Source organism: Myotis myotis, unplaced genomic scaffold (genome assembly GCF_014108235.1).
Source record: "Myotis myotis isolate mMyoMyo1 unplaced genomic scaffold, mMyoMyo1.p scaffold_m19_p_17, whole genome shotgun sequence".
In the NCBI taxonomy this organism is placed as follows: Eukaryota; Metazoa; Chordata; class Mammalia; order Chiroptera; family Vespertilionidae; genus Myotis; species Myotis myotis.
Window position 1 is genome coordinate 24,186,853 of NW_023416321.1, and position 24,896 is coordinate 24,211,748.

At 47.6% G+C, this 24,896-nt stretch overlaps 1 protein-coding gene across 9 annotated transcripts; it reads left to right on the forward strand.

The window, feature by feature from the left end:
* Positions 1-25: 25 nt before the first annotated feature.
* Positions 26-24,728, forward strand: MTMR4 (myotubularin related protein 4). Of its 9 annotated transcripts, none has more exons than XM_036340417.1 (19): positions 26-1,351; positions 2,780-2,818; positions 6,047-6,136; positions 6,495-6,611; positions 7,155-7,237; positions 8,986-9,146; positions 9,259-9,355; positions 9,551-9,664; positions 10,635-10,831; positions 11,078-11,206; positions 11,728-11,839; positions 12,331-12,526; positions 12,765-12,950; positions 13,026-13,196; positions 13,323-13,477; positions 19,023-20,421; positions 21,761-21,871; positions 22,092-22,180; positions 22,482-24,728. In XM_036340417.1, the coding sequence occupies exons 2-19, from the start codon at positions 2,816-2,818 to the stop codon at positions 22,657-22,659; spliced, it is 3,588 nt and encodes a 1,195-aa protein (XP_036196310.1). In that variant the 5' UTR covers positions 26-1,351; positions 2,780-2,815; the 3' UTR covers positions 22,660-24,728. The 9 variants fall into 9 exon arrangements, with proteins under 9 accessions (XP_036196310.1, XP_036196314.1, XP_036196309.1 ...); XM_036340416.1 differs by lacking the exon at positions 26-1,351 and adding an exon at positions 1,504-1,625; XM_036340419.1 differs by lacking the exon at positions 26-1,351 and adding an exon at positions 2,147-2,165.
* Positions 24,729-24,896: the final 168 nt, after the last annotated feature.

A 24,896-nucleotide genomic window follows, 5' to 3' on the forward strand; every position in this document is an offset into this window, starting at 1 on the left:
AGGAGGGTGCTGGATTATGGCGTCTAGTAGGGAAGGGGGGAGGAGGGGAAATTTCCTCCCCCATGACAGGCTTCAGTCCCTGCCTAGAATAGTCTGGCCCCTCTTTTTTACTCACCAATCTCTCTCCTGCCTCTCCTATCTGGGCCTGGGCCTCTCCATTTTCCCCACATAGTACATTCAGTTCTATGGAGTTTTGGATCTGATATCTGCCTTTGGGAAAACATGGAATTGACTTCATGCAGCCTCCTGCCTTCCTGTTTCCCCTGATTTGGGGAAAGGGATACACAGAATTAAGCTCTGTACGCTAGGAAGCTGTGACAGAGCACTGAGCACATGTGGAAACCGCTGTCATCACCAAACACTACCGTAAACGCTGGGAGTGAACCGAGAAGCCACTGCCCTGGAAGAGCTCAGCATTTAACTAATGCTTATCAGGCATCTCCTAGGATGCAGACACTGTTCTAGACCCAGCCCAGGTTCCTGTTCTCACGGCGTTTACTAACTGCAGGAGAAGTTCCAGCGTTCTATAAGCAGACACGTGAAGACATTTTGGCTGCGGGAGCTGGCATTAAAGCACTGGGGCCCACTCCAAACTCAAGCCATCTGTTGAGACTCTGAATCAACAACTGTTCTCCATTTCTGTCAGGGTTCGTGGTACCCGCGGCCACGACGCCCCCCAGCGGCCACCCTCCGCCCCGCGGTCCGGCCTGGCTCCCCAGGAGAGGAAGGGCGGAGCGAAGAGCCGGGTCCTCGGGACAGTCCCATTCACCACTCCCAGCACAGACTACTAGGCGGTGGCCGCTAGCTAATGGCAGTCTCAGGTCCGGATTTCCTCTCTCAGACGTGAGGTCTTTAACTCAGGAGTGACAGAGGAGCCATGCAGGTCATGAAGGACGGCAGGGCCCGTTCGCCGATGAAAAGTGAGGGTCAAAACGCGGAAGAGGGAAAACCCCGCCGCAGACGGAGGAGAGAGAGAGAGAGACGGAGCCTCAGGCCCAAGCCCTCCTCCTTCTCTTAGCCTGCAGGGCCTCTCCTCCCTTTCCGCTTTGGGACGGGATGGCCGCCGCGAAACCAAGACGGGAAATGGATAGACTGAGGGGGGACAGGAGACCTTTCTGACAAATATTCCCAAGGAGAGGTCGTCACCGGAAGTGACTGTAAAGGCCTATGACCCTACAAGGCCCCGCCTTCAATTGCGCTACCAGTAGGCGACGGGCCTCTCCTACTTCCGGCCCCTGGAGCCTTAGCCAGCAGCCCCGCTTTTATTGCTTTCCCATTGGCTGCCGCAGGGACGCGCTGTGATTTCCCATTGGTCGCATCTCTTCTCCAGTCCCGCGCCTCATCCCTCCAGGTACAGTCTTGTCTTCGGGCACCCGATAGGGTAAGGTTGGGAGGGCGTCTGCCCAACTTGACCAATGAGCGGCGTGAAGGGTGAGGGCGGTGGCTGCGTGGTGAAGACAGGGCGGGACTTGGGGTGGCGATTGGCCAGGGCGGGCACAGACGAGGGATACGATTGGTTGGGGAGAGGGGCACCGTGGTGGGGTTGTAGCTGCGCGGCCTCAGCAGCTGCGGGAGACGGAAGTGGTGAGAGCGCGGCCTCGGAGGGTCGGGCGGACGCCGCCTGGGTGAGTCACCGTGCCCCGTGCACTCCCAGTCTGGGAACCGCAAAGACCGCGTCTTACCCGGCTCCGCCCCGACCCCACCGGCTTTCGTGAGCCCCGCCCTCTGTCATTCGGGGCTCCGCCTCCGGGCCCTTAGGCTCCGCCCCTAGAACCTGGGCACCTGGGCTCCCCTGCCACCCTGGCCCGCCTCCCCCCGACACCCCCAGGGCTAGATCCCTTAGGTCTAGGAACCCTGGGCCTCCCAGACTTGGTCCATGTTTCTCCCTCCGTTTCCCTGAGGCTGCGTGCCAGTGGGCGGTGAGGCAGCACCTTTGGCGTGCCGCTTGCTGGCTGTCCCATGAGGAAGCGTGGGCTGTGATCAGGGTGGTGGGCAGGAATACAGATGGAGGCTTTTATCCTGCTCCCTGGGAAGAAGCGGGTACTACGAGACTGCCCGAGCTCAGAGAGCAGGCATGAAAGAAAGTGTCAGTGAAACCGGGCCTTGCGCCCTCAGTGGGCCATGAAGGCCCATCCTGAAATTTGTTGCTTGTGCCCATTTGACAGGTACTGTCTCCGAGGCCTGATTCTGTCCTTACTGTGGGCCTCCTCTCTCTAACCCACTTAGTGTCAAGTAGCTGTGCAGCCCCGCTGCCTTCTGATCACAGGTTGTGTTCTCCTCCCTCTGCCCTCTGCCTTGGACTCTGCCCCCAGTAGACAGGTCAGGTGGGTACTACTCCCAGTCTCAGAGGCCAGCAGAGCATTCCCGTGGATTCATGTCCCCACCAGGGCCAGGAGTGAGTCCTGGTTGAGCAGCCTCTGTCTCGTCAGAGGTGGCAGTTCTTTTGCTCTCCCGTAAAGAACAGGGGGTTGGAGTGTTTTGCACTTCTTCTGGGCTTGGAAATCAGGACTCTTGAATTCTGCTGAATAATCTTGGATGATACTTACTCTTGCTCCAGAACTTCGTGGCTGACTTCATACCCTGCAGAATCACTTGTTGCTTTCTCCCCGTGTACCTGCCATTGCCTCTGTCTGGCATGGTGACTTGTAGAGAGGCCGGACTCTCGGTGAGGAATGAGAATAAGGATTGTAGAGAAGTTCAGGAGTAGATGTATATGTATAGCATTTGTTGATTCCATGGTAATGTTAATGGTGTTCTTTACTCTTATGTCTCCTTACAGTGAAAAGCAGGCAGCCAGGACCCTCACCACGGTAGAATGGTGAGTACTCTCTTCTCCCACAGAATTTGTGTGTTCTGTCATCCTTGTGTCTTTCTCCGTGAAGCTGCCCACCCCTCCTGGACCTTGAGCTCCAGGCTACTCTGTTCAGGCCCTAAACAGGTTCATCTGCTCAGGAGATAAACTAAGTTTCTTTAGATTGTAAAACATCAGCCGGTATACGACACTGGGACAGGGAGCCTTTAGAAATCGTTTTCTGCATATGTTATGCCTTCACCACGCTACCACTGGCTCTCTTAGCCTTTCACAATGGCCTTTCTCTGGGATCCCTGGTAGAAGCTCTCTGTTCTGGTCTGAAAAGCCAGGCCTCCTTTATCTCAAGATCCTGTACTTCCTAGTGGGGCCCTTGAATATTGTGGGCGCTATGTCAGGAGTGGCCTCTCCAAAACTGTGGGGCTTCTCCAGCTCCAAGGTGCTGCTGTCCATTAAGCTCCTGCAGGCAACAGGTGACTGGATACATGGCAGGATAGCACGCTCAGGGTGCCCAGAATATCGCGGGGAGTGGTTATAATGTTCCCTTGTGTTTTCTATTAACTGTAACTGCATACTTTCTTCTAAGCCTGAAGTCTCTCAGTAAAACAAGATAAGGCTTACTTTTTGGGGAGTTGAAAGGTTTTAGTGAGATAAAATGTAGATGCTTAATAAAATGTCAGGTTTTCTCCCATTTCTCCCATTCCCTTCCTCCAAAACCCAAACCCAAATCCAAACTAAAACCTTGAAAGTTACCAGGCACAAGAAGTGTGGGGTTCCAGCCAGCTCCTTCTTTGACTCTTGGGGACATTTTGAGCCTCTTATCACTGCTCCTTGCTCCGTGGCCCTCTACCCAACTCCCACCAGGCCCATACCCGTGGGTTTCAAGTTTTGTTTTTGCAGTCCACAGTTCTAGCCTTTCTCTGTCTCAACCTGAGAAATCCTTTCTCTTCCAAGAAAGACTTTCTTACCCAGAAGTCTGAGAATGTGAGACAGGGCAGAGAAGGAGCGGAATGAGTAGGACTGGGCAGAGGCCTTGGAATAAAACACAGAATTTCTCTTTCTGGAGTGTGGAATGACCAACCTAGCACTAGCCCAGTGTCCATTTTAATGGGCAAAAAAGGGAGTGGGATTTAGTGAGGTCGGGGGATGGGAGGACCCTGATGGACAGGGGTCCGATGGGTGGTGGTTTTGGAGGGAAATGACGAAGCCTTGAAACTGGAAAGAACATGAGGTGGATGTAGGTGAACTCCATCGTGGGAATTCACAGGCATTGAGGGAACTCAGCGGTGGGGTGGTGGGGGGAGGGGGCACAGGGCCGGATTTGTAACAAGAGGGATGTGGGGTGGCTCACCTGGGAAGATGGGAAATGAAAAGATGTAGGCGTCTCGCCTTCCCCTTTCCCGCGGTCTGTGGACAGCCCCGCAACCCAGCCTCCCGAAAGCCCCTAGATATCCCGGAGGACCCCCTCCCACGCCGAGGGGCTGCGGGGAGGGAGGAGTCTGTGCATCTGGGTGGGGCCGAGGACCCGGCCCGCCCCCGCCTTCCTCCGCGCGGTTTCGGGCGCTTCCCTCTCTTGGCTCCCCTCCCTTTCGCGCGCGTGTCGGAGGGCGGAGCTGGGCTCGCTCCATTGTGGAGAGGAGGGAAGAGGCGCGCGGGAGTCCCGCCGAGGCCCCGCCGCCAGCGCGCTTGCCTCCTGGCCTCCGCGGCTGCACCTGGCGGGCCCCACAGCCGGGATGCGGCGAGCGCCCGGGACTGGCGGGCAGCGCAGCGGCTCCGGGGACATGTGCGCTGGCCCAGACCTCCCGCGACCATGAGCCTGACCGCCCGCGTCTCCTGCTCTATGCTTAGCTGCTTTGTAAGTGCCGGCCCGCCTGCGTGGGCCCGGGGCCCCAGCGCTTGCTGCACCCGCAGCCCCGCCCAGGGCCAGCCCTCGAGATTCTGAATTTCAGCCCATCCCCCTTCTCAAGGATTCTGGCAGGAGAAGGGGGGTATTCTTTTTCTTTCTTGGATTTGCTTTGATCTTCGGGTGTTGGGGGTTGTCGAAGCCCGGGGATGGAAATTCTGTGATTCGTGCTGGTCCCGCAGCCACTGCCCTTGACTGCAGATCTCCAGGCCCCGCCCTGCAGGGGTACATCCCTTTCCCTCCGCCTCTCCATCTTGGTCCCACCCGCTGCATTCTTGCTAGGGGCTGTGGGATGTGGCTAGTAGGCTGCCTGGGATTTTAGGGGGCTGGTTGGGGGACACAGGATGTCTGAGCTGTCTCCCTGGCTCCAGTCCCCTCCCCCTTCCACCACTCCTTCCCTCACCTAACACGCCAGTCTTTTCTCCTTGACTGTCCCCCAGACAGCCTCTGTTCTCCATCTTCCCTGACTCTGCAGGCCTCCGTACCTCTGCATCATTTCCAGCCCTCCCCTCCTCCCCTCTGGCTAATGCTCCTTCCCAGCTTCCCCATCTGTCCTCTCAGATGTTCCCACCCTCACCTCCTCACCCGCTGTGGGTGTCTGCCAGGCCTCTCTACCCTGGTTGTCCTTGGGTCTCCCTGTGTCTTCTAGGTGTGCGGATCCCCTCTTTCCCCTCCCTGGTGGTTGGGAGAGTGACTTCTGCTCGCTGTGGGTATCCTCAGGAATTCCCCTCTGATCAGCAGGCAGGGCAGGTGGCTTGGTGGGTGTTGGGGGCTGCTTAGCAGTGTGGGCCTAACTGGAAGATAAGCTCAGCTCCAAACATGTCCTCCTTTGGAAAGCACCCATGACGGCCCTCTAGAGGCACAGCACTGAATCCCCTGGCCCACTCCTCTTTGTCTCCTTCGCCCACCAGGTTGAAGCCTCAGCGGCTTAGGTGCCTGCTTTCCCTCTTGTCTCTAACCGGCTGCCACACCTGGTTCCTTTTCCTCAGGGCAGCACTTTCCATTCCCACTTCTGTCTTACCTGTACGTTAGTCTTTCTTTTTCTTAGGTTTCTCTCCTCCACGGGGGAAATTTTGGTTCTATAGGAGATCCCCCCTTTGAGGAGTATAGATTCCTTTCTCTTTGGACCTTACTCTTCCCTGAGGCTTACTAGGCTTGAGTACCCCCTTCACCCTACCCCTCTCACCAAGCCAGGCCTCCTTTCCATCCTCTGGTGACCAGGACCTTTATCAGTGTCCATGAGCTATAAGTGGGTTTACTGAGGGGAAGGAAGTAGAACGAGGCCTGAGGGGTCAAGTGGAGCTGGTGACTTAGGACTGAGGCCTTCCCCACAGGGTGAGGAGGGGCCCCCCAGCCTGGAGTACATCCAAGCCAAGGATCTGTTCCCCCCCAAGGAACTAGTGAAAGAGGAGGAGAATCTGCAGGTAAGGAGGAGTTGGGGGCCCAGGGTGGGTGGAGCTCCCTGCCTGGTTAAAAAATACCCTCCCTCCCCCCAAGTATCTCTAAGGGATCTAGTACCAGAGTTCTGGCTTCCTGCTCCCCAGTCTCTGAAGGTAAGGCAGTCTGTGGAGTCTGTCTGCATTGCATTATGGAGCCTTTGGCCCCAGGGAAGGCAAGGCAGCTTTCCTGTATAGCTGTTGCCTGGTACTGTTACTATGGAGAGGACTCTTCTGTCCTGCCTCGGCCCAGCTTTTCTAGAGGGATTCCCACAGGTCAGGGGCTGGAGAGGGGAATGGAAGAGTGACTCAGATCTGGACTGAAGGATGCTCTGCCCCTTGCCAGGTGCCCTTCACAGTGCTGCAGGGTGAGGGAGTGGAGTTCCTGGGCCGGGCAGCTGATGCCCTCATTGCCATCTCCAACTACCGGCTGCATATCAAATTCAAGGATTCTGTCATCAACGTGAGTACCTGTCTTGTTCTCCCACAACCAAGCCAGAATCCCTGTGAGGTGCAATGTGGAATTGCCCCAATGCTGTACTTGATCACGTCTCCAAGAAGTTGGGGTTCCCTTCTTTTTCCCACTAACTTTTTGTTTTCCTGCCTCATTCTTCCAGCTATAGGTCTTCTGTCTCAGTTATTCTCTCTTCCTCTCTTCTCTCTTCCCCTTATTCTGTTGCTGGATTTCTAAGGGGCATAGTGGAATTGTTGGAAGTTTGCCAACTTGCCAGCTATATGTCCTTGGTCAAGTCACCCATCCGAGGCCCAGTTGCCTTCTTAATAATATGAGGTGAAAAGACTTGCCTTGCAGGGTTCTTGTGATTATTAACTGGGGTCACATATGTAGAGGACCCAGCACAATTAGCAGGAACTTAATAGGCACTCAGTAAATGTCGGTTTCCTTTCTTCTGTTAATGTATCAGCATCTGGGCTGGGGGGGGGGGGGGGTGAAGAGTGCTGTGGACAGTGGGGATCTAAGCTTTCAGTTTGCCCTTCCTCTCTAAAGGTCCCCCTCCGGATGATTGACAGTGTGGAGAGCCGTGATATGTTCCAGTTGCACATTGCCTGCAAGGACTCCAAAGTGGTGAGGTGAGAACAACGGGGCCTCACTCAGGTCCTCTCACCCTAATCTTGCCCTAACCTTTCTGCTGCAGGCTTCCTGTGGAGCAAGAAAGGAAAGGTAGTGCCTCACTTTTGCAAATTTGAAATAAAAGGTGAAAACCTTATTTGGGTTGGGTGGTCAATTTTCTGACCCACAGTATCTTGACCTGAAGAAATGGGGATAATACTTAGCTCATGGGGTTGTCATAAGGATTATATGTGGTAATATGTAGGAAAGCACATAGAATGATAACCTTTATTGTTGGTTCATTTGTTTGTTCAGACTGTTCTAAGCACTGGAGATAGTACAGGGAATAAGTAGACAAAATTTTCTGCCCTCATGGGGCTTATATATATTATAGTGGGGAGATACTAGCAGTGAATAAAATATGTTACGTGTTGCTAAGTGTAAAGGTAAAAGATATAGCAGGGAAAGAGGATATGGAGTGCTATGTGGGTGAAGATTGTAGCTTTAGACAAAGTGCTTTGGGAGACTGCAATGAAAAGGTGACATTTGAGTCAAGACCTGAAGAAAGTGACCATGTGGATATTTTGGGGAAGAGTGTGCCAAACAGAGGTAATTGAGTGCAGAAGCCCTGGGGTGAGTTTGTACCTGGCATGTTGAAAGAATGATGAGGAGGTTAGCTTGGCTGGAATGGAGTGCATGTGGGTGAGGGTACTGGGATAGAAGACTTGAGAGGTCAGGGGGGTGCCAGGCTTTCATATGACTGCCTTTTACTTTGAGGGAAATGAAAAACCACTAGAGGGTTCTGAGCAAAGGAGTGATGTGATCTGATTAATGTTTTATAGAATCATGCTGGCTGCTATATTGAGAATAGTTGGAAGGGGACAGGGGCAAAAGCAAGGGCAAAAGCTGAAAAACTAGTTAAGCTATTGCAGTTACCCTGGTGAGAGATCATGCTGGCCTGTGTAGGGCGGTAGCTGTACTATTCTCAAAACTGAGAAGCGGTCAGATTTTTTAAGGCAGAGATGACAGGACTTGCTTACAGATTGGATATGTGAAAAAGGAGTCTGGGATGACTCCAAGGATTATTAAAAGAATGCCCAGTTTAGAGCCTGCCATGTGCTCAGTCTATAGGGATTCAGGAGGAGAATCCACATTGCCCTTCCCTTCAAGGAGGTTAAAGTCTAGTTCTGAAGGAAGATTTGACATGTGGCAGTATGCTGTGGAAAAACTTGCTGTTTCATACTCCTAGCACATTAAGAATAAGAAAGGAAGAATCTGTGGAATGGAGTAGGCTGGGAAGGTTTCAAGGAAGAGTCAGGACTGGAACTATCTTCAAAGGATCAGTAGGATGTGGCTAGGCTGAGGGAAGACATTATCGAGCAGAAGTGAAAAAAAACCAAGGAGACAGGAATAGTATGAGCAAGACTTTCTGCCTGAAGCAGAAGGTTAGTGTTAAGGAGTCATGAGGGAGAACACAAAGAGTAGCAATTTTCAGGGCCATGTGAGAGCCTTCAGATTTGAAATGAGCAATGTTGGGGCCCTACTAGAGGAGACAGATGTGTCTCAAGGACAAGAGTTCTTGGGAAAAGAATTGTCACAAAGACAACTTCTCTTGGGTGTTGGTTAGTGTACTTGCTCCTCCCCAGGGTCTCTGTTACCGCCTGCTTTGCAGCCTCTTCTCCCCACAGCTTTCCTTGGCCGTTTTTGACCCTTTTGGCCCCATTGCACACCTGCCTCTTGCCTCACTCTGTGGATTCTTGCCTGGCAGGTGCCACTTCTCCACTTTCAAGCAGTGCCAAGAGTGGCTGTCACGGCTAAGCCGGGCCACAGCGAGACCTGCCAAGCCTGAGGACCTCTTTGCCTTTGCCTACCACGCCTGGTGCCTGGGGCTGACTGAGGAGGATCAGCATACCCACTTGTGTCAGCCAGGTCAGGCCAGGCTATTTTCTTTGTGGGATTTCTTATCTCTTGGTTCTCATCCCTCCCCCATCGCTGGACATGGTGCTCTTGGATGCTGACAGACGTGGGGGCTGTATTGCAGGAGAACACATACGATGTCGGCAGGAGGCTGAGCTGGTGAGGATGGGCTTTGACCTGCAGAATGTCTGGAGAGTCTCTCACATCAACAGCAACTACAAGTGAGAGGGCAGGGGATGGGGAACCAAACACCTTTCCAGACCCAGGCCCCTTGCACATATGATGAAGCATGGTGGGCATAGCTTCCCTGGCTCTGTGGGGAGAAGGGCTCCCCATCCCTTTTCCTACAAAGCCAGCCCTGGGGGTTATTACCTGTCTTAGATCAAGCTTGGTGACCCCATCTGGTCTCTCCTCAGATTGTGCCCAAGTTATCCCCAGAAGCTGCTGGTTCCTGTGTGGATCACAGATAAGGAGCTGGAGAATGTAGCTTCCTTCCGCTCATGGAAGCGGATCCCCGTGGTTGTGTACAGGTGAGGCAATGGGGGCTGCAAATAGGACGTTTTTTTATGCAATAAGGAAGGAATCAAAAGTGGCGGTTTGCAGCAGCGTGGTTGACTGAGAATTGACACCCTGCAAGGAAGGGGCTATGAACTAATTTAAAACAAAAACTGTCTCAGTTTCTTCTCTCCTAAGGCTGAGGCTTTTGGAGAATTTATTCAATTTCATTTTTTTTTTTGAGGATGTGTGTATGTATGTATAAAATACTGCATTAGAACAGGGGTTGGCAAAATGGCCTGTGAACCAAATCCAGCTTGAAGCCTGTTTCATGTGCAGCCTGTGAGCTATGAATTGTTTTTATATTTTTAAATAATTATTAAAAACAAAAACAGCCCTAGCTGGTTTGGCTCAGTGGATACCGTCAGCCTGCGGACTGAAGGGTCCCAGGTTTGAGTCTGGTCAAAGTAGGGGACGTGCAGGAGGCAGCCAGTCAATGATTCTCTTTCATCATTGATGTTTCTATCTCTCTTTCCCTCTCCCTCCTCTCTGAAATCAATAAAGATATATTTAAAAAGAAGAATTTGTGACAGAGACGGGCTGTGACCTGCAAAGCTGAAAATTTATTGTCTGGTTCTTTACCGAAAAAGTTTGCCGACCCCTGACTAGAGCATTGTAGCTAAATGGAGTGAGACGACAGGTGTTGAGGTGTGGAGTTGTTCATGCTCTGGGCTCAGGCTTGTTCTCCTGCTGGGTGTCTGTACCTGGAGCAGGTGCTGTGCAGGTTTGATGAGTCAAGGTCACCCTGGGAATATAGAGCCCATTTGAAAAATGTATGTGATAGTGCTTTGTAAACTATAAAGCCCTCTAGGGGCTTTTGGTTGCTATTTTCATGGCCTGTATGAACTAGTAGCTTCTGCTGGCTTTGGAGATCTTAGTCTGTCCCCCGGAGTCTCAGGGGGCTATGAATGCCAAGGGCATGATGGTTTTTTTCTGCTCTGTCAGACACCTACGCAATGGGGCTGCCATCGCCCGCTGCAGCCAGCCGGAGATCAGCTGGTGGGGCTGGCGCAATGCTGACGATGAGTACCTGGTCACATCCATCGCTAAAGCCTGTGCCCTCGATCCAGGGACAAGAGCCACTGGGGGCTCCCTCGGCACTGGGAATAGTGATGCCAGCGAGGCATGTGACACTGACTTCGGTAAGGTGTGGGTGGTGCTGGCCCTCTGGAGAGCAGGCCCCCACTTTGGCCTCATTGGCTTCCAGGGAGTCCTCAGTGAGAAGATGGGAAGAAGATGATAATATGCAGGGTGCCTGGTCCCTGCCTTTTGAGAGGCTGTAGGGTGAGAGGGGTTCCAAGTTGTATATTCTTTTGAAAGGGTGTACCCCAGTGTAGGGTGAGGCTGGGTGGCTGGCTGACCCAGGGTCTTCCCTGATGTGTTTTTAGATTCCTCCTTGACTGCATGCTCTGGAGTGGAGAGCACAGCGGCTCCCCAGAAGCTACTGATTCTGGATGCTCGGTCCTACACTGCGGCAGTGGCTAACCGGGCTAAGGGTGGAGGTTGCGAATGCGAAGGTATTGCTGTTCTCCCAATGTCTGCAGCCAGCCTGTGCTCAGGGTGGTCTTGGTGAGGAGCGAGCAGGGGCCCACTGTGTAAAAGATGCCAAACAAACCTCGCTTGGAATCAGGACTCTGCCACTTATTAGCTGTAACTATGCTTCAGTTCCTTAATCTAAGTTTTATTTTCTTCTCTGTAAAATGAGGATGATGCATACCTTGCAGAGTTGTTGGATGATTAGAGGTTACATCTATAAAATTGCTGGCACAGAGCAACTACTATTATTGAGAATTTACTCTACATTGTCATTACTAGTAATACTATGGCTATCATTTGTCATTAATATTATTACTACTATTAGTCTTTTGCATCTGAGTATTCAGAGATAAAAGGGTGATTGAGATTTCCAGAGTATATTTAGTTCCCATCCTGGAGTGTTCGCCCTGCTACGGAAGCTTTGCTCACTGGACTGCCCTTGTCCTGCATGCTGTTTCCAGGACATGCCATTATGCTCCACTCTCCTCTTTCATGCCTACAGAGTACTATCCCAACTGTGAGGTCGTGTTCATGGGAATGGCCAACATCCATGCCATCCGGAACAGCTTCCAGTACCTCCGCGCTGTGTGTAGCCAGATGCCAGACCCCAGCAAGTAGGTGTTCCCTGCTTTGATTCCATCCTTCCTCTCATCTCATCCCCCACCCAGTACTTCTTGTTATTGGAAGATTAGATGGGATATGGGAAGTGTGCAGGTGCAGGAGACCTGAGGGCCTGGGTGCAGTGAGCCACTTCCAAGAATACTTCTAGTTCTCAGCCAACACTCTGGCACGGCCATAGGACACTGGGTTCCTTTTGTTTGAGTCAGTTGTCTATTTAAAGAACACAGAGAACTGGGGACAGAAAGTGGCTAAATGTGCATGTGATGCTGCCTAGTTCTACTGTTCATCCTCAGAGTCTCTTGTTCGCCTCAGGTCCTGTCTTCCCTACCTTCCTGCTTGATAACCCTTGGAAGAAGGGTCATCAGCTGGGCTCTTGCTTCAGCCCTCACTGGGGACTTTGTTAGGTGTGGCTGGCCATGGTGGTGGAAAGACTGTTGTAGCCTCAGTGCTGTTAGTGACATACTTGATTTCTGCTCTTGTGTAGCTGGTTGTCAGCACTGGAGAGCACCAAATGGCTGCAGCACTTGTCGGTGATGCTAAAGGCAGCTGTGCTTGTGGCTAATACAGTAGACCGGGAAGGCCGGCCTGTGCTGGTGCATTGCTCAGATGGCTGGGATCGGACGCCACAGATTGTAGCCCTGGCCAAAATACTACTGGACCCATATTACAGGACATTGGAGGTATTGAGAGGGGTGGGGTGGGAAAGGACAGAGGGGAAGGGGGTGGGGGGATGGGGAGGTGTTTGGCCCTCTGCATCTATCGAGGATTTTATAGTAGAGGTCATTGGAGCTTTGAGTCCTCTTCTAGGTTCATTCCTGTTCTCTAAAGCTGCCAGCTTCTTGCTTTGGGCAGCCCCTTGGAAGCATCACACTAGCCTTTTCACAGAGGCCCTGTGCTTGAACTCTGTCTTCTTTGCAGGGCTTCCAAGTATTAGTAGAGTCTGACTGGCTGGATTTTGGACACAAGTTTGGAGATCGCTGCGGCCACCAGGAGAATGCAGAGGACCAAAATGAACAGTGTCCTGTGTTCCTCCAGTGGCTTGATTCTGTTCATCAGCTGCTCAAGCAGTTCCCTTGCCTGTTTGAGTTTAACGAAGCATTCCTGGTAAGATCTAAAGCCTGTGACAAGGGTGGGGGTGGCAGCTGGGGCCCCCAGGTGCAAGCTGTCTTGGCCCCCTAGGTCAAACTGGTGCAGCACACATACTCCTGCCTCTACGGCACGTTCCTGGCCAACAACCCCTGTGAACGAGAAAAGCGTAACATCTACAAGCGAACCTGCTCTGTGTGGGCCCTCCTGCGAGCCGGCAATAAGAACTTTCATAACTTTCTCTACACACCTGGCTCAGACATGGTAAGCCTGAACCCTCGTCCTGTAGGTGCTGCTTTGAGACCTATAGGGAGAATAGGCTGAGTCAGTGGGGAGGATGTCAGGCCCTGGAACATCTCACAAAGCACTAGCGTGGGCCTTCTTCCCTAGGTCCTGCATCCCGTGTGTCACGTCCGGGCCCTGCACCTCTGGACAGCTGTTTACTTGCCAGCATCATCTCCATGCACACTCGGGGAGGAGAACATGGATCTTTACCTTTCCCCAGTGGCTCAGAGCCAGGAGTTCTCTGGTCGCTCTCTGGACAGGTAAGATTGCCCTTCTTACTCTCTCTCCTCTTTACTAGAAGGCAATAATTGCTTTGTGTCTTGCCTAAATGTTGTTCTTTCTCTTTTTTTAAATTATAGTTTACGTTCAATATTATTTTGTATTAGTCTTTTTTTATTATTATTTGTTTGCTTGTTTTGTTAATCCTCACCTGAGGATCTTTTTCTATTGATTTTTAGGGAGAGTGGAAGAGAGAGGGAAAGACAGAGAGAAACATTGATGTGAGAGAAACACATCAATTGGTTGCCTCCTGCACGAGCCCTGACCAGGGCCCGGGCCAAGGAACCTGCAACCACGGTATGTGCCCTTGACTGGAATTGAACCCGGGACACATTGGTCCACAGGCTGATGCTCTATCCACTGAGCCAAACCGGCTAGGGCAGTGGTCAGCAAACTCATTAGTCAACAGAGCCAAATATCAACAGTACAACGATTGCAATTTCTTTTGAGAGCCACATTTTTTAAACTTAAACTATATAAGTAGGTACATTGTTATTAACTTAATTAGGGTACTCCTAAGGCTTAGGAAGAGCCACACTCAAGGGGCCAAAGAGCCACATGTGGCTCGCGAGCCGCAGTTTGCTGACCATGGGGCTAGGGTTGTATTAGCCTTTTTAAAAAAAATGAGATCTCTAAAAGCAACTTCCTGAGTTGGGTGAAGGATAAACTTGGCCAGAACTTGTATCTAGCCTGGAGCACACTGTGTGCATTTTCGAGGTCCTCGCTTAAGATAAGACTGGTTGCCTTCTTTCCTGGAACTCCTATCACCTTGTGTGACATACCCAAGCAGGGAGGAGAACAAGACAGGAAGGTCTGTTTTGGTAGGTTTGTGGGAATGGTCTTCTGTTCACTCATAGAAGGTGAGGGGAGCTTGTTATCTTAGTAATAACCTTTGCTGTGTCCGACATTAGCTTTCAGAAGCATCTGACTCTCAGGGAACAGGCTCCCCGAAGGGTGATGGATGACCTTCACATTACTTTCTCAGAACAAGGCCAGAATTAAAAGGGAGACATAAAAGTTAAAATTACCTTTTTGTTGAATATTTTGGGGGAAGTAGAATGGAGGTTGGTTAAATTATGAGTGATATATATCCCTTATTTAAAGGAAAAAGTCAAGTAATACAAAAGTAGAAAATAAACGTCCTCTCGTTCCGATCCTTGTCCCCACAGGTGTCCACTGCTAACACTTTGGTGCATGTCTTTCCAGTTGTTTACATAGATATGTCCACACTCACACTGGCATATAGAAACATTTTTTTAAAATACAAAAATAGTCTTAGCTGGTTTGGCTCAGTGGATAGAGCATCAGCCTGCGTACTGAAGTGTCCCAGGTTCGATTCTGGTCAAGGGCACATGCCTGGGTTGTGGGCTCAATCCCCAGTGGGGTGCATGCAGGAGGCAGCCGATTGATAATTATCTCTCATTGATGTTTCTATCTCTCTCCCTCTCTCTTCCTCTCTAAAATTAATAAAAATATTTAAAAAGATAAATAAATACAAAAACAGAATCGTATTTTGCATGCTGTTCTGCAAATTGTTTTTCCCACTCTGTGCTAGACTACCACCCCATGATAATATAAAACTGCTTTATTGTTTTGAGTGGCTATATAATAGTTTAAGGCTAGAGTATATTACAGTTTATATAACCAGTTTTCTATTGGTTATTTTGGTAATTTCCATTTTTTGTCATTATAGGGAATGTTTTAGTTAACATCCTTATATGTGTATCTTTTTAAAAAAATTGTGGTAAAATACACAATATTTAACATTAAACCCTTTTTAATTTTTTTTTGGTATGTATTTATTTCAAAAGAGAAAGGGAGAGGGAGAGAAACATCAATGCTGAGAATCATTGATCGACTGCCTCCTGCACGCCCCCTACTGGTGATCGAACCTGCAACCCAGGCATGTGACCTGACTGGGAATCAAATCATGACCTCCTGGTTTATAGGTCGATACTCAATCACTGAGCCACATTGACTGGGCCAAAACTATTTTTAAATGTACAGTTAGTAGTGTTACCTTATATGTATACCTTTGTATTTGTGCCAGTATTTCTGCCAGGTAAATTCCTGGAGATGAAAATGATGGGTTCAAAGGAATGTACATTTCAAATTTTGATCTTTGTATACTGGCAGAAAGTTTTAAAATTAAAATATAACTTGCCGAAACCGGTTTGGCTCCGTGGATAGAGCGTCGGCCTGCGGACTGAAAGGTCCCAGGTTCGATTCCGGTCAGGGGCATGTACCTGGGTTGCGGGCATATCCCCAGTAGGAGATGTGCAGGAGGCAGCTGATCGATGTTTCTCTCTCATCGATGTTTCTAACTCTCTATCTCTCTCCCTTCCTCTCTGTAAAAAATCAATAAAATATATTTTTTTAAAAAATAAATAAAATAAAATATAACTTATATAAGTGGCTGAATATTATAAAGGAAAACAAAAAGGCTAACCTCCTAAATTACTGGTTTTAGAAATTTTGGAGCTGAGTCCATCAGGAGCCCATGGATAGGTTTCAGGAATTATGTGATTTTTCTCTTTCCCCAGACTATGTAGAATGTAGGTATCGGTTTATAAGTTTACTTTTCTAGAGAGAGGGGCCATAACTTTTTATCAGATTCTCTAAGTTCTGTGACCTATTGAATAATTATTGCCTTAAAATCAATACAATTTTTTGCATCAATAAATGTTGTTTTAATACCTACAAGTTGCCTGGTACTATACTAGGTTTTATGGGCTATACCAAAGAAATAGAAACCATTAACCCTATTTAAGATATTTTAAAAAGCTGTAAGATAAGACATAAGACAATTGGAGAATGACTCTATAAGTCAGCATCTAAGCAAATAAGAATGTATAATTCAAAGCTGTTAGAGAAATGAGAAGTAAGAAAAAGGCCATTTGGTGACTATGTACTCAGAGAACTCATGGAAGACTAGGCAAGAACCATGGCTCTTTTGTACTGTAATATCTGGCTCAGGGCCTGGCACATAATAGGTGCTCTAGTAAATGCTTAAATGAACAAACAAATGAATGGAGTAAAGGGAGTTGTGAGCTTAGTAGCAAGGTTAGTGGAGAGGGTCCAAAGGAATTGGATACATGAGAGAGTTTTATAAAAAAAGAAGCAGCTCTCTGGAGCTGGCAGGGGTTGGGAAGGGGCTATTTTGAGGAATAAAAATAAATATACGATAGTTAATTGAGGGCTTTGAACATTACACTGAGGAGTTTATTTTGATTCCCTTGTCAATAGTAAATCGCTGTAGGAAGTCATTGTGACCTGGTGACACTGGGATTTTGGGAGAACTAGTCACTGAGCCTGGCAGTTGGAGGCCCAGAGACCAGCTAGCACTGTTGTAATTTAGATGTAAGAGGAAGAATCCAGGGAAAAGATAAGAATTAAATTAAAAGACATTGTAGAGAAGTCATTAGCAGGCTATGGAGTTGCTAAGTCCCTGAGTTTAGAAACCAGGAGGATATCAGTACCACCTATAGACATTGTAAAGTTGAGGAGTCTATTCTGGGAGGAAGAGGAGATATAGGCAGGTTGGGATTGAAATATTAGTTGACAGTAAAGCGGAGCTGTAGGAATTCAAGGTAGAGAGTTGGATTTTTGAAGAATAAGTGGTATAAAGGTTTTAAAGGAAATAGTTTCTCTAAAAGCTGACCTGATGTACCTTTGGTTCTACCATTTCCTAGATCAAAAATGTCTTGGCCTCTTTCCTCTTCTTCCATTAAAGTCCAGCACATTCTTCTGTCCCCAGCTGAAATCATACCCTCTGTGTGTAGCCTTCCCTGACCACCTTAGCTGGATATGAGTTCTCTCCTTGTTCCAAACTTCTCAGGCATTATTGTCTCTACCAGCATTATTTTATTAAGCCTTTGGTGCACATAGGAATTAAGCTGTTGATATTGTTGAATCTGGGTAAAATACGTGGGAGTTACTTATATTCGTTTGTCTACTTTACTTCTGTTGCATATTTGAAAGTTCCTATTAAGAAAAACCAAACACTTAAAAGAGTTGCCAAGTTGGGATTCAAGCCCTGCTATGGGACTTGGAGACTGTAATCATAACCATTGCTATCACCTTGCTGGAATTTCATGGCACAGAAAAAATCAAAATTGATTACAAAAGTAAAATCAAACACAAACATACCTTTAAAACATAATAAGTTTCAAAAACCAAACACTTAGAAAACTCGAGCTATATTGTAATTCTGCCTTCAGGAGATTTTTCTATATGAGCTGGTCAGAGGTATCTGAAAATTGGAGCCCAGTGATGTCTCCGCTGTTCCCTGGCAAATTGTTCTGAAGTTTTAGTTGCTCTAAGGACTTTTGAACTGTCTTAAAAATCAAGGAGCTCATTCTTGAAAATGTTACACATCTGGCATGCACAAATGCCTTGTAACTTTCTGAATGCTGTGTACTAGGAGAAGTTTCCATTATGACTTGGGACTCAGGAGAACACTGTTGCTTAATTGTTGTAAAAAGCTGTGTTGGTTACTACTGTGAAAGAGGGAATATATATATATATATATGAACGAATGCCCAGGGACCGCTAAGGCAGAATGACCAGAATGACCGGTCACTATGATATGCACTGACCACCAGGGGGCAGGCGTTTAATGCAGGAGCTGCCCCCTGGTGGTCAGTGTGCTCCCACAGTGGGAGTGCCACTCAGCCAGAAGCCGGGCTCACTGAGCCGAGGTCACGACTGGCGAGCGCAGCAGCGGTGTTGGGAGCCAAGTGGTAAGGAGCCAGCAGGTGGGCAGTAAGGAGTGAGCAGGTGGGTGGTAAAGAGCGGTGAGCCAAGCGGTATGGAGTGAGCAGGGGGGTGGTTAGGAGTGAGCAGGCGGGCAGTTAAGAGTGAGGGGTCCCAGATTGTGAGAGGGCGCAGGCCAGGCTGAGGGACACTGCCTCCCCCGCCCGCTGTGCACGAATTTCGTCCACTGGGCCTCTAGTTTATAAAAAAAAAAGTTGTAAAAATGAGTTGTAAGTGTAGTCTTAATCATTTGTGGTTGGTTGCCTATATTTTGAATCAGCACCTCTGTAAGTTATAATTATTATTTTATAGAGGAGGAAACCAAGTGTCGGAGGGGTTAAATACCTTACTTATATAGCTACTAAGTGTCAGAACCAGTATTGTCTAGCTCCAAAACCCATCTTTCTGTCTTACCATATGTGATAGAGGCAGTTGGACATTAGGTTTGGGCTCAGGTGTAGTCCTGGCTGGAATAGTAGCTTTAGAAGGCATCAGCCTAGAAGGCTAAGTTAAAACCATGGGAGTGATTGAGATTGCCCAGGGAGATTGTGTAGGGTGAGGACTGATGAAAGCTTGGGACAGGGTTCTTGAGGACAGGGTTCTTGTACTTTTTTGCAGAGTACACTTTTTGTAGTGAACATTGTTTATCTGTAATGTTAAATGCCATTATTTCTTGTGAACTCTGGCTTTGATGTTGCTTTGATGATCTGATTCTGTATATTGGAGGTGGCTCCCATTTCATGACCTGGTGGCATTGTGTTGTCATTCCAGATTACCTAAAACCAGATCTATGGATGATCTTCTTTCTGCCTGTGACACAAGCAGCCCTCTGACGCGCACATCCAGTGACCCTAACCTGAATAACCATTGTCAAGAGACCAGAGCAGGCCTGGAGCCCTGGCATAGCAATCCCGAGGGATCAGAGACAGCCTTCGTGGAATCTGGGGTAGGAGGTCCTCAGCAGACTGTAGGAGAAATGGGTCTTCCCTCACCTCTGCCCAGCAGCCAGAAAGACTACTTGAGCAATAAACATTTCAAGAGTCACAAAAGCTGTTCTCCAAGTTACAAACTGCTCAGTGCCACAGCGCCCCAGGAAATGAAGAGCAACTCCTCTGATCCTGAGATTAAAGTCATGGAAGAGACCAAGGCATCACCTCCAGACCCTCCTGCCCAGGAGGTGCTGTGTAGGACTTTAGATGGCACAGAGGAGCCACCTGAACATTTCCCTGAAAAAGAAGCTGTTAGTGCACTCTCTAAAGTAATTTCCAACAAGTGTGATAGAATTTGTGATTTTCCTGAGTCTTCCCAGGACTCCCTTACAGGTGCCCCCCAACAGGCCCAGCTAGGCTCTGTGCTAGGTGTACCCTCCAGATCTGCTCCAGATCACAGTCTGGGCACCCTTTGCAACCCACCGAGTGCTACCTGCCAAACTCCTCCGGACCCAAGCACTGACTTTCTCAACCAAGATCCCCCAGAGTCTGTGGCAAGTATCTCCCACCAGGAACATCCCAGTTCTGTGCCAGATCTGATTGATGGGGAGGAAGACACTGACAAAAAAGGGAATAATAGGAATGGGCAGTTATTGGAAAATCCTCGCTTTGGGAAAGTGCCATTGGATTTGGCCCGAAAGCCAATTTCTCAGAGCCAGATCAGTGAGTTCTCCTTTTTAGGGTCCAACTGGGACAGTTTCCAAGGGATGGTGACTTCATTCCCAAGTGGGGAGACCACTCCTCGGCGGCTGCTTTCCTATGGTTGTTGTAGCAAGAGGTCGAGCAGTAAGCAGATGCGGCCAATAGGGCCCTGCTTTGGGGGCCAGTGGGTTCAGAGAGAAGGGGTGAAGTCACCTCTCTGTTCTAGTCATTCCAATGGACACTGTACTGGTCCAGGAGGAAAAAACCGGATATGGTTGTCCGGTCACCCAAAGCAGGTCTCCAGCACAAAGCCTGTTCCACTGAGCTGCCCTTCTCCAGTGCCTCCTCTCTATCTGGATGATGATGGACTCCCCTTTCCCACGGATGTGATCCAGCATAGACTACGGCAAATTGAAGCAGGGTACAAGCAAGAGGTGGAGCAGCTACGTCGACAGGTGCGGGAACTGCAAATGAGACTGGATATCCGTCACTGCTGTGCCCCTCCAGCAGAACCTCCCATGGATTATGAGGATGATTTTGTAAGTATTCACCTACTGCCACCCATCCATTCATTTATTCTGTCCATTAGCCTTCCATTCAACATTCATTCATGGGTACTTGCTGTGTGCCACTGTGAAAGGTGGTTGGGCTATAAGATGAAAGACATAGAACCTTCTCTCAAGGAACTCAAGAGTCTATTGGAAGAGACAAACAATTAGAATTATTATTTCTTAATACTATTTGAGGGAAGCATCAGATGTTGGGGCCTGGGGTAGAGTGAAAGGTCAGGGAAGGCATTCCTGAGAAGATAATGCTTAGCTGGAAAATGTGGCATATGTAGCTTGGTAGACAGTGAAAAGGAAATAACCATTTGTAGAAGCATGGAGGCAATAGGTATTCCAATAGTATGGCTTGAACAAATGGTGTGTGTGTGTGTGTGTGTGTGTGTGTGTGTGTGTGTGTGTGTACATGTATACTTGTGCTAGAATGGCAAGGGAGGCAGTTGGGTAGTGCGGTGGGAGGTGATATTGGGGAAGTAGACAGGGATCAGAAAGGTCAGTTTGAGTTCCCTTATTGTTTGGATTTTACCTTCAAGGTAATAATATTTTTGACCAGTGAGTAATGTGATCAGATTTGTATTTTAAGACTACTACTCTAGGGGAGGGTGGTGGTAAGGGGGAGAGATCAACCAAAGGACTGGTAGGCATGCATATAAGCCTAACCAATGGACACAGACAACAGGGGTGAGGGCATGAGTGGGGGTGTGTGTGGGGGGCAATGGGGCGATGACGACACATATGTAATAGCTTAATTAATAAAGAAAAAAAGAAAAATTACAGAAAAAAACAAAACAAAACAAAAAGAATACTACTCTAGCAATAGTGTATCAAATGGAGGAGGCAATTGAAACTCAGTTTGGGAGGCTGGTTAGGATGTTTCAGAATAATCCAGGTGAGAAATGAGGACCATTTAGGTTTTGCTGTGTTGGGGGAGGCCTCAGATTCTGGCACTACAGTCCCTGGGGAGCTTCTAGGAGTCAGCTTCTTGCCCATAATATCTTGTCATCTACACAGGCACTTTACTTCCTCCTGTTAAGACATTCCCTCTTCATTGCTACCTACTTGTTGGGATGGGATGGGCAGGGCCAACAACTTCTTACCATTCAGGGTGATGATTTAGAACAGGAGTCAGCAAACTTTTTGGTCAAGGGCCAGATAGCAAATGCTTTAGGCTTTGTGGGACACGTAGTCTCCTTTGCAGCTACTTGGCAGAAGCAGCCGAAGACACACATGTAATGCACTTAGAACAGCATGTGATGCATAATAATAAATACTAAAGATGATGAAGATGATGTTGATGTCTTCGCTTTTTCTTCAGACATGTTTGAAGGAGTCGGATGGAAGTGATACAGAAGATTTTGGCTCTGATCACAGTGAAGACTGCCTTTCAGAAGCAAGCTGGGAACCTGTTGATAAGAAAGAGACTGAGGTATGTCCTTGCAAATATGGGTCCTTATGCAAGCCAATGTGTTTTCACATTTCTCAGAGATGAGTGAAGTGCTTAGACTGAGTGTCTTCTTTTTAGGTGAATAGTGGCCAACTATAAAGACAGGCCTTGTCTTTTCCTCCTGGGACACTCTCCTTGTTGCAATGTTGTTGTTCTGCTTTGTTGACAAGGACCTGGAATTTTTTCTTGTCCCTTCTGTTAGGTGACTCGCTGGGTTCCAGACCATATGGCATCACATTGCTATAACTGTGACTGTGAATTCTGGTTGGCCAAACGAAGACACCATTGCAGGTAAGGTGTTTTATATGATTTGATATGGCTCGAAAAAGTGAGGTACACATATATGAATGAAATTGAATTAATCTGAAAATGGAGACATCTTTATAGGAACTATTTTTGCTTGTTTCCGATGTTTCTCTTTATTTACTCATGTAATGCCTTTTAGAGTATCATTCATTCTCAATGTATTGGCATTTATTTTATTTAAAAAATGTTTCAATTACAGTTTGCATTCAGTATTATTTTGTGTTAGTTTCAGATGTTCAGCATAGTGGCATTTCTGATGAACTCTTTCCTCCTTGTGCTTTGGCAGAAATTGTGGGAATGTATTTTGTGCCGGTTGCTGCCACCTGAAGTTGCCCATTCCTGATCAGCAACTCTATGACCCAGTTCTCGTCTGTAACTCATGTTACGAACATATCCAAGTATCTCGTGCCAGGGAACTTATGAGCCAACATCTGAAGAAACCCATTGCTACAGCTTCCAGTTGAATGCCAGAGATGACCTATCCAATTATAGCAGGTTGGAAGGGAGAATCTGCTTCTGGTATAGTTTTGAAGGTTCCTTGGTGTGGCTCATGAAATCACAGAGTTCAAAGATACCATCTTGAGAAATCCTTGGTATCATGAGACTGGAGCAGAGGAATTCCAATTTGACAGGATGTCCTCTACTACGGGTGAGACCCTCACCGTGGGGTAATGGTCCTGACCCAGACCCAGAGTCTGGAATCTTAACGTTGAGTTGGTGACTCCAGCTTCTTTCTCCTGGGAGTCACAAGATAATGATTTCATTGATACTGCCTGGTAATGTGTGCCCCAAACAGCAATAGAAAGGCATATGTATAACCAAACTCCAAGTGATAACCAGATCCATCTCTCCTCCACCTTGAAATAAAGCAGATTATAGTATATAAAATAGGAATTCCTATCCTATTTGAAATGAACTATATCCTGTACCTCTGTGCTCTGTGTCTGTGCATGAAGGCTCAGTCTTTAGAGGCACTTCCTCTAGTTGCATTAGTTCTGTCTTTCTGTGGAGTTTGGTTTTAAGACTGGTTCAGCAAGTGGAGGTTTTGCTGTATTTTTCACTTGGCTCATCGGCCAGCATCAGTGAATATTCAGTTTAGGGGGACAGTTCTAGGGAGCGAGACATTTTTGGGAGCAGAAAAAACTCTGCTGATGTTCATTCAGTCCTGGCAAAAGTCAGTTATTTTGAGCTATAAAGGCAGTCATCTGTGTCATTCAGTGATGGCTCTTGAGGTATGCACTGTGAAGAATGAGAAGGGAAACGCATAAATTATCCTTGTGAAATATTTGCTGATTGTGCCCTGCCCTTTGCGCCTGACTCTTCCTAGTTGTCCTGGTGCTAACACAGGAGCTACACCTTGATCCTCTCCTGGCATGAAAATAAAACCATGGTGTTTTTTTGTTGTTGTTGCTCCATTGCCCACTTTCCTCATGTTGTCTTTCCCTTGGCTGCTGCCTCCTCTGGGTCACACTGCTTCTTATCCTGAACACTTGACACCTTGAGGGTAGAATTTAGTGTTTGGTTTTTACCTCCTAGAATATGCTGTTTGGTATGTGAGGGTTTCAGTACAAATGCTGCTGTTTATTTCTGTGCACTTAACAATGGAACCCAAACAGAAGAGAATAAAGCCTTGATACCAAAATTGGGAGAGAAAATGTGTCCATTTGGACCAAACCTTGTTTTATTTTTTTTCATTTTTTTTTCATATTAATATGTACCAGTGGCACTTAACCAAAAGATACAGTGATATAGCCATGTACTGTGGGTGAGACAGATACAGTTTTCTTAACCTATAACAAAATCACTAGAATTTCCTTTATACATTTTTCTTAATTTGTTGGTGTATAAAAGGTAAATTACACTTAGGCTTATCCTGTTTTAAAACTACTATGGTAGCTGTCTGCTACTTTCATGTTGCTTCCTAGAAAAAAAAAATTTTATTTGAAAAATAATTGAACAAGAATCATATTTGTCCTGACCTTTTCTTCAATCCTACAGAGAAGCATCTGTGCTTTTATACTTGCCATGGATGTAACCTAAAAAGTTTTGGCGTATTTAGGTCAACCTAGCAGAACTCTTTTTGATTTAAATGAAGTTGAATAATGGAGATTTTGTGTTTGGGAAATCCCTGAGATCATTGAAAAAGTAACAAACTATCCCTTGTCTCTGACACATAAAATTCTTCTAAGCATTTTCGTAATCATTAAAACTTACTGCCAGTTGTGAGTGGCTTTTTAATTAACTTGATTTCCATTGCACATGGGGAGTAAAATTAGTAACCTTTGCGGGGACTGTATCTGTCTCTCTTGTTTGGCTATTTGGAGGGACTATCCCATCAGTGAACATACTGCATGGCCTTGGAGAGAGACTGGGCTCTCAGCTCAGATGTGTGCATCACATACTCCTTTCAGAGCTCTTGTGGGTGTAAGTGACATGACGTGGCCAAAAATCCAAACTGTGCAGTTGCGTTGTGACAAACATGCAATGTGCTGTAAAAACTCAATACAATTTAAATAAAATCTCTATATTAGTGCTGCTTTGTTGGATCTTTTTATTCATTTTAACTTCTAAGAAAACCTAATGCATACTCATTTTTTTCTTTGATCATGAGAAAGGACTAAAACGTTACACCCTGTCCAACATTTTCCACTTTTTTATGGACTTTTTATCAGTTACATTCTTACTTTTCGACCCAGGGAGT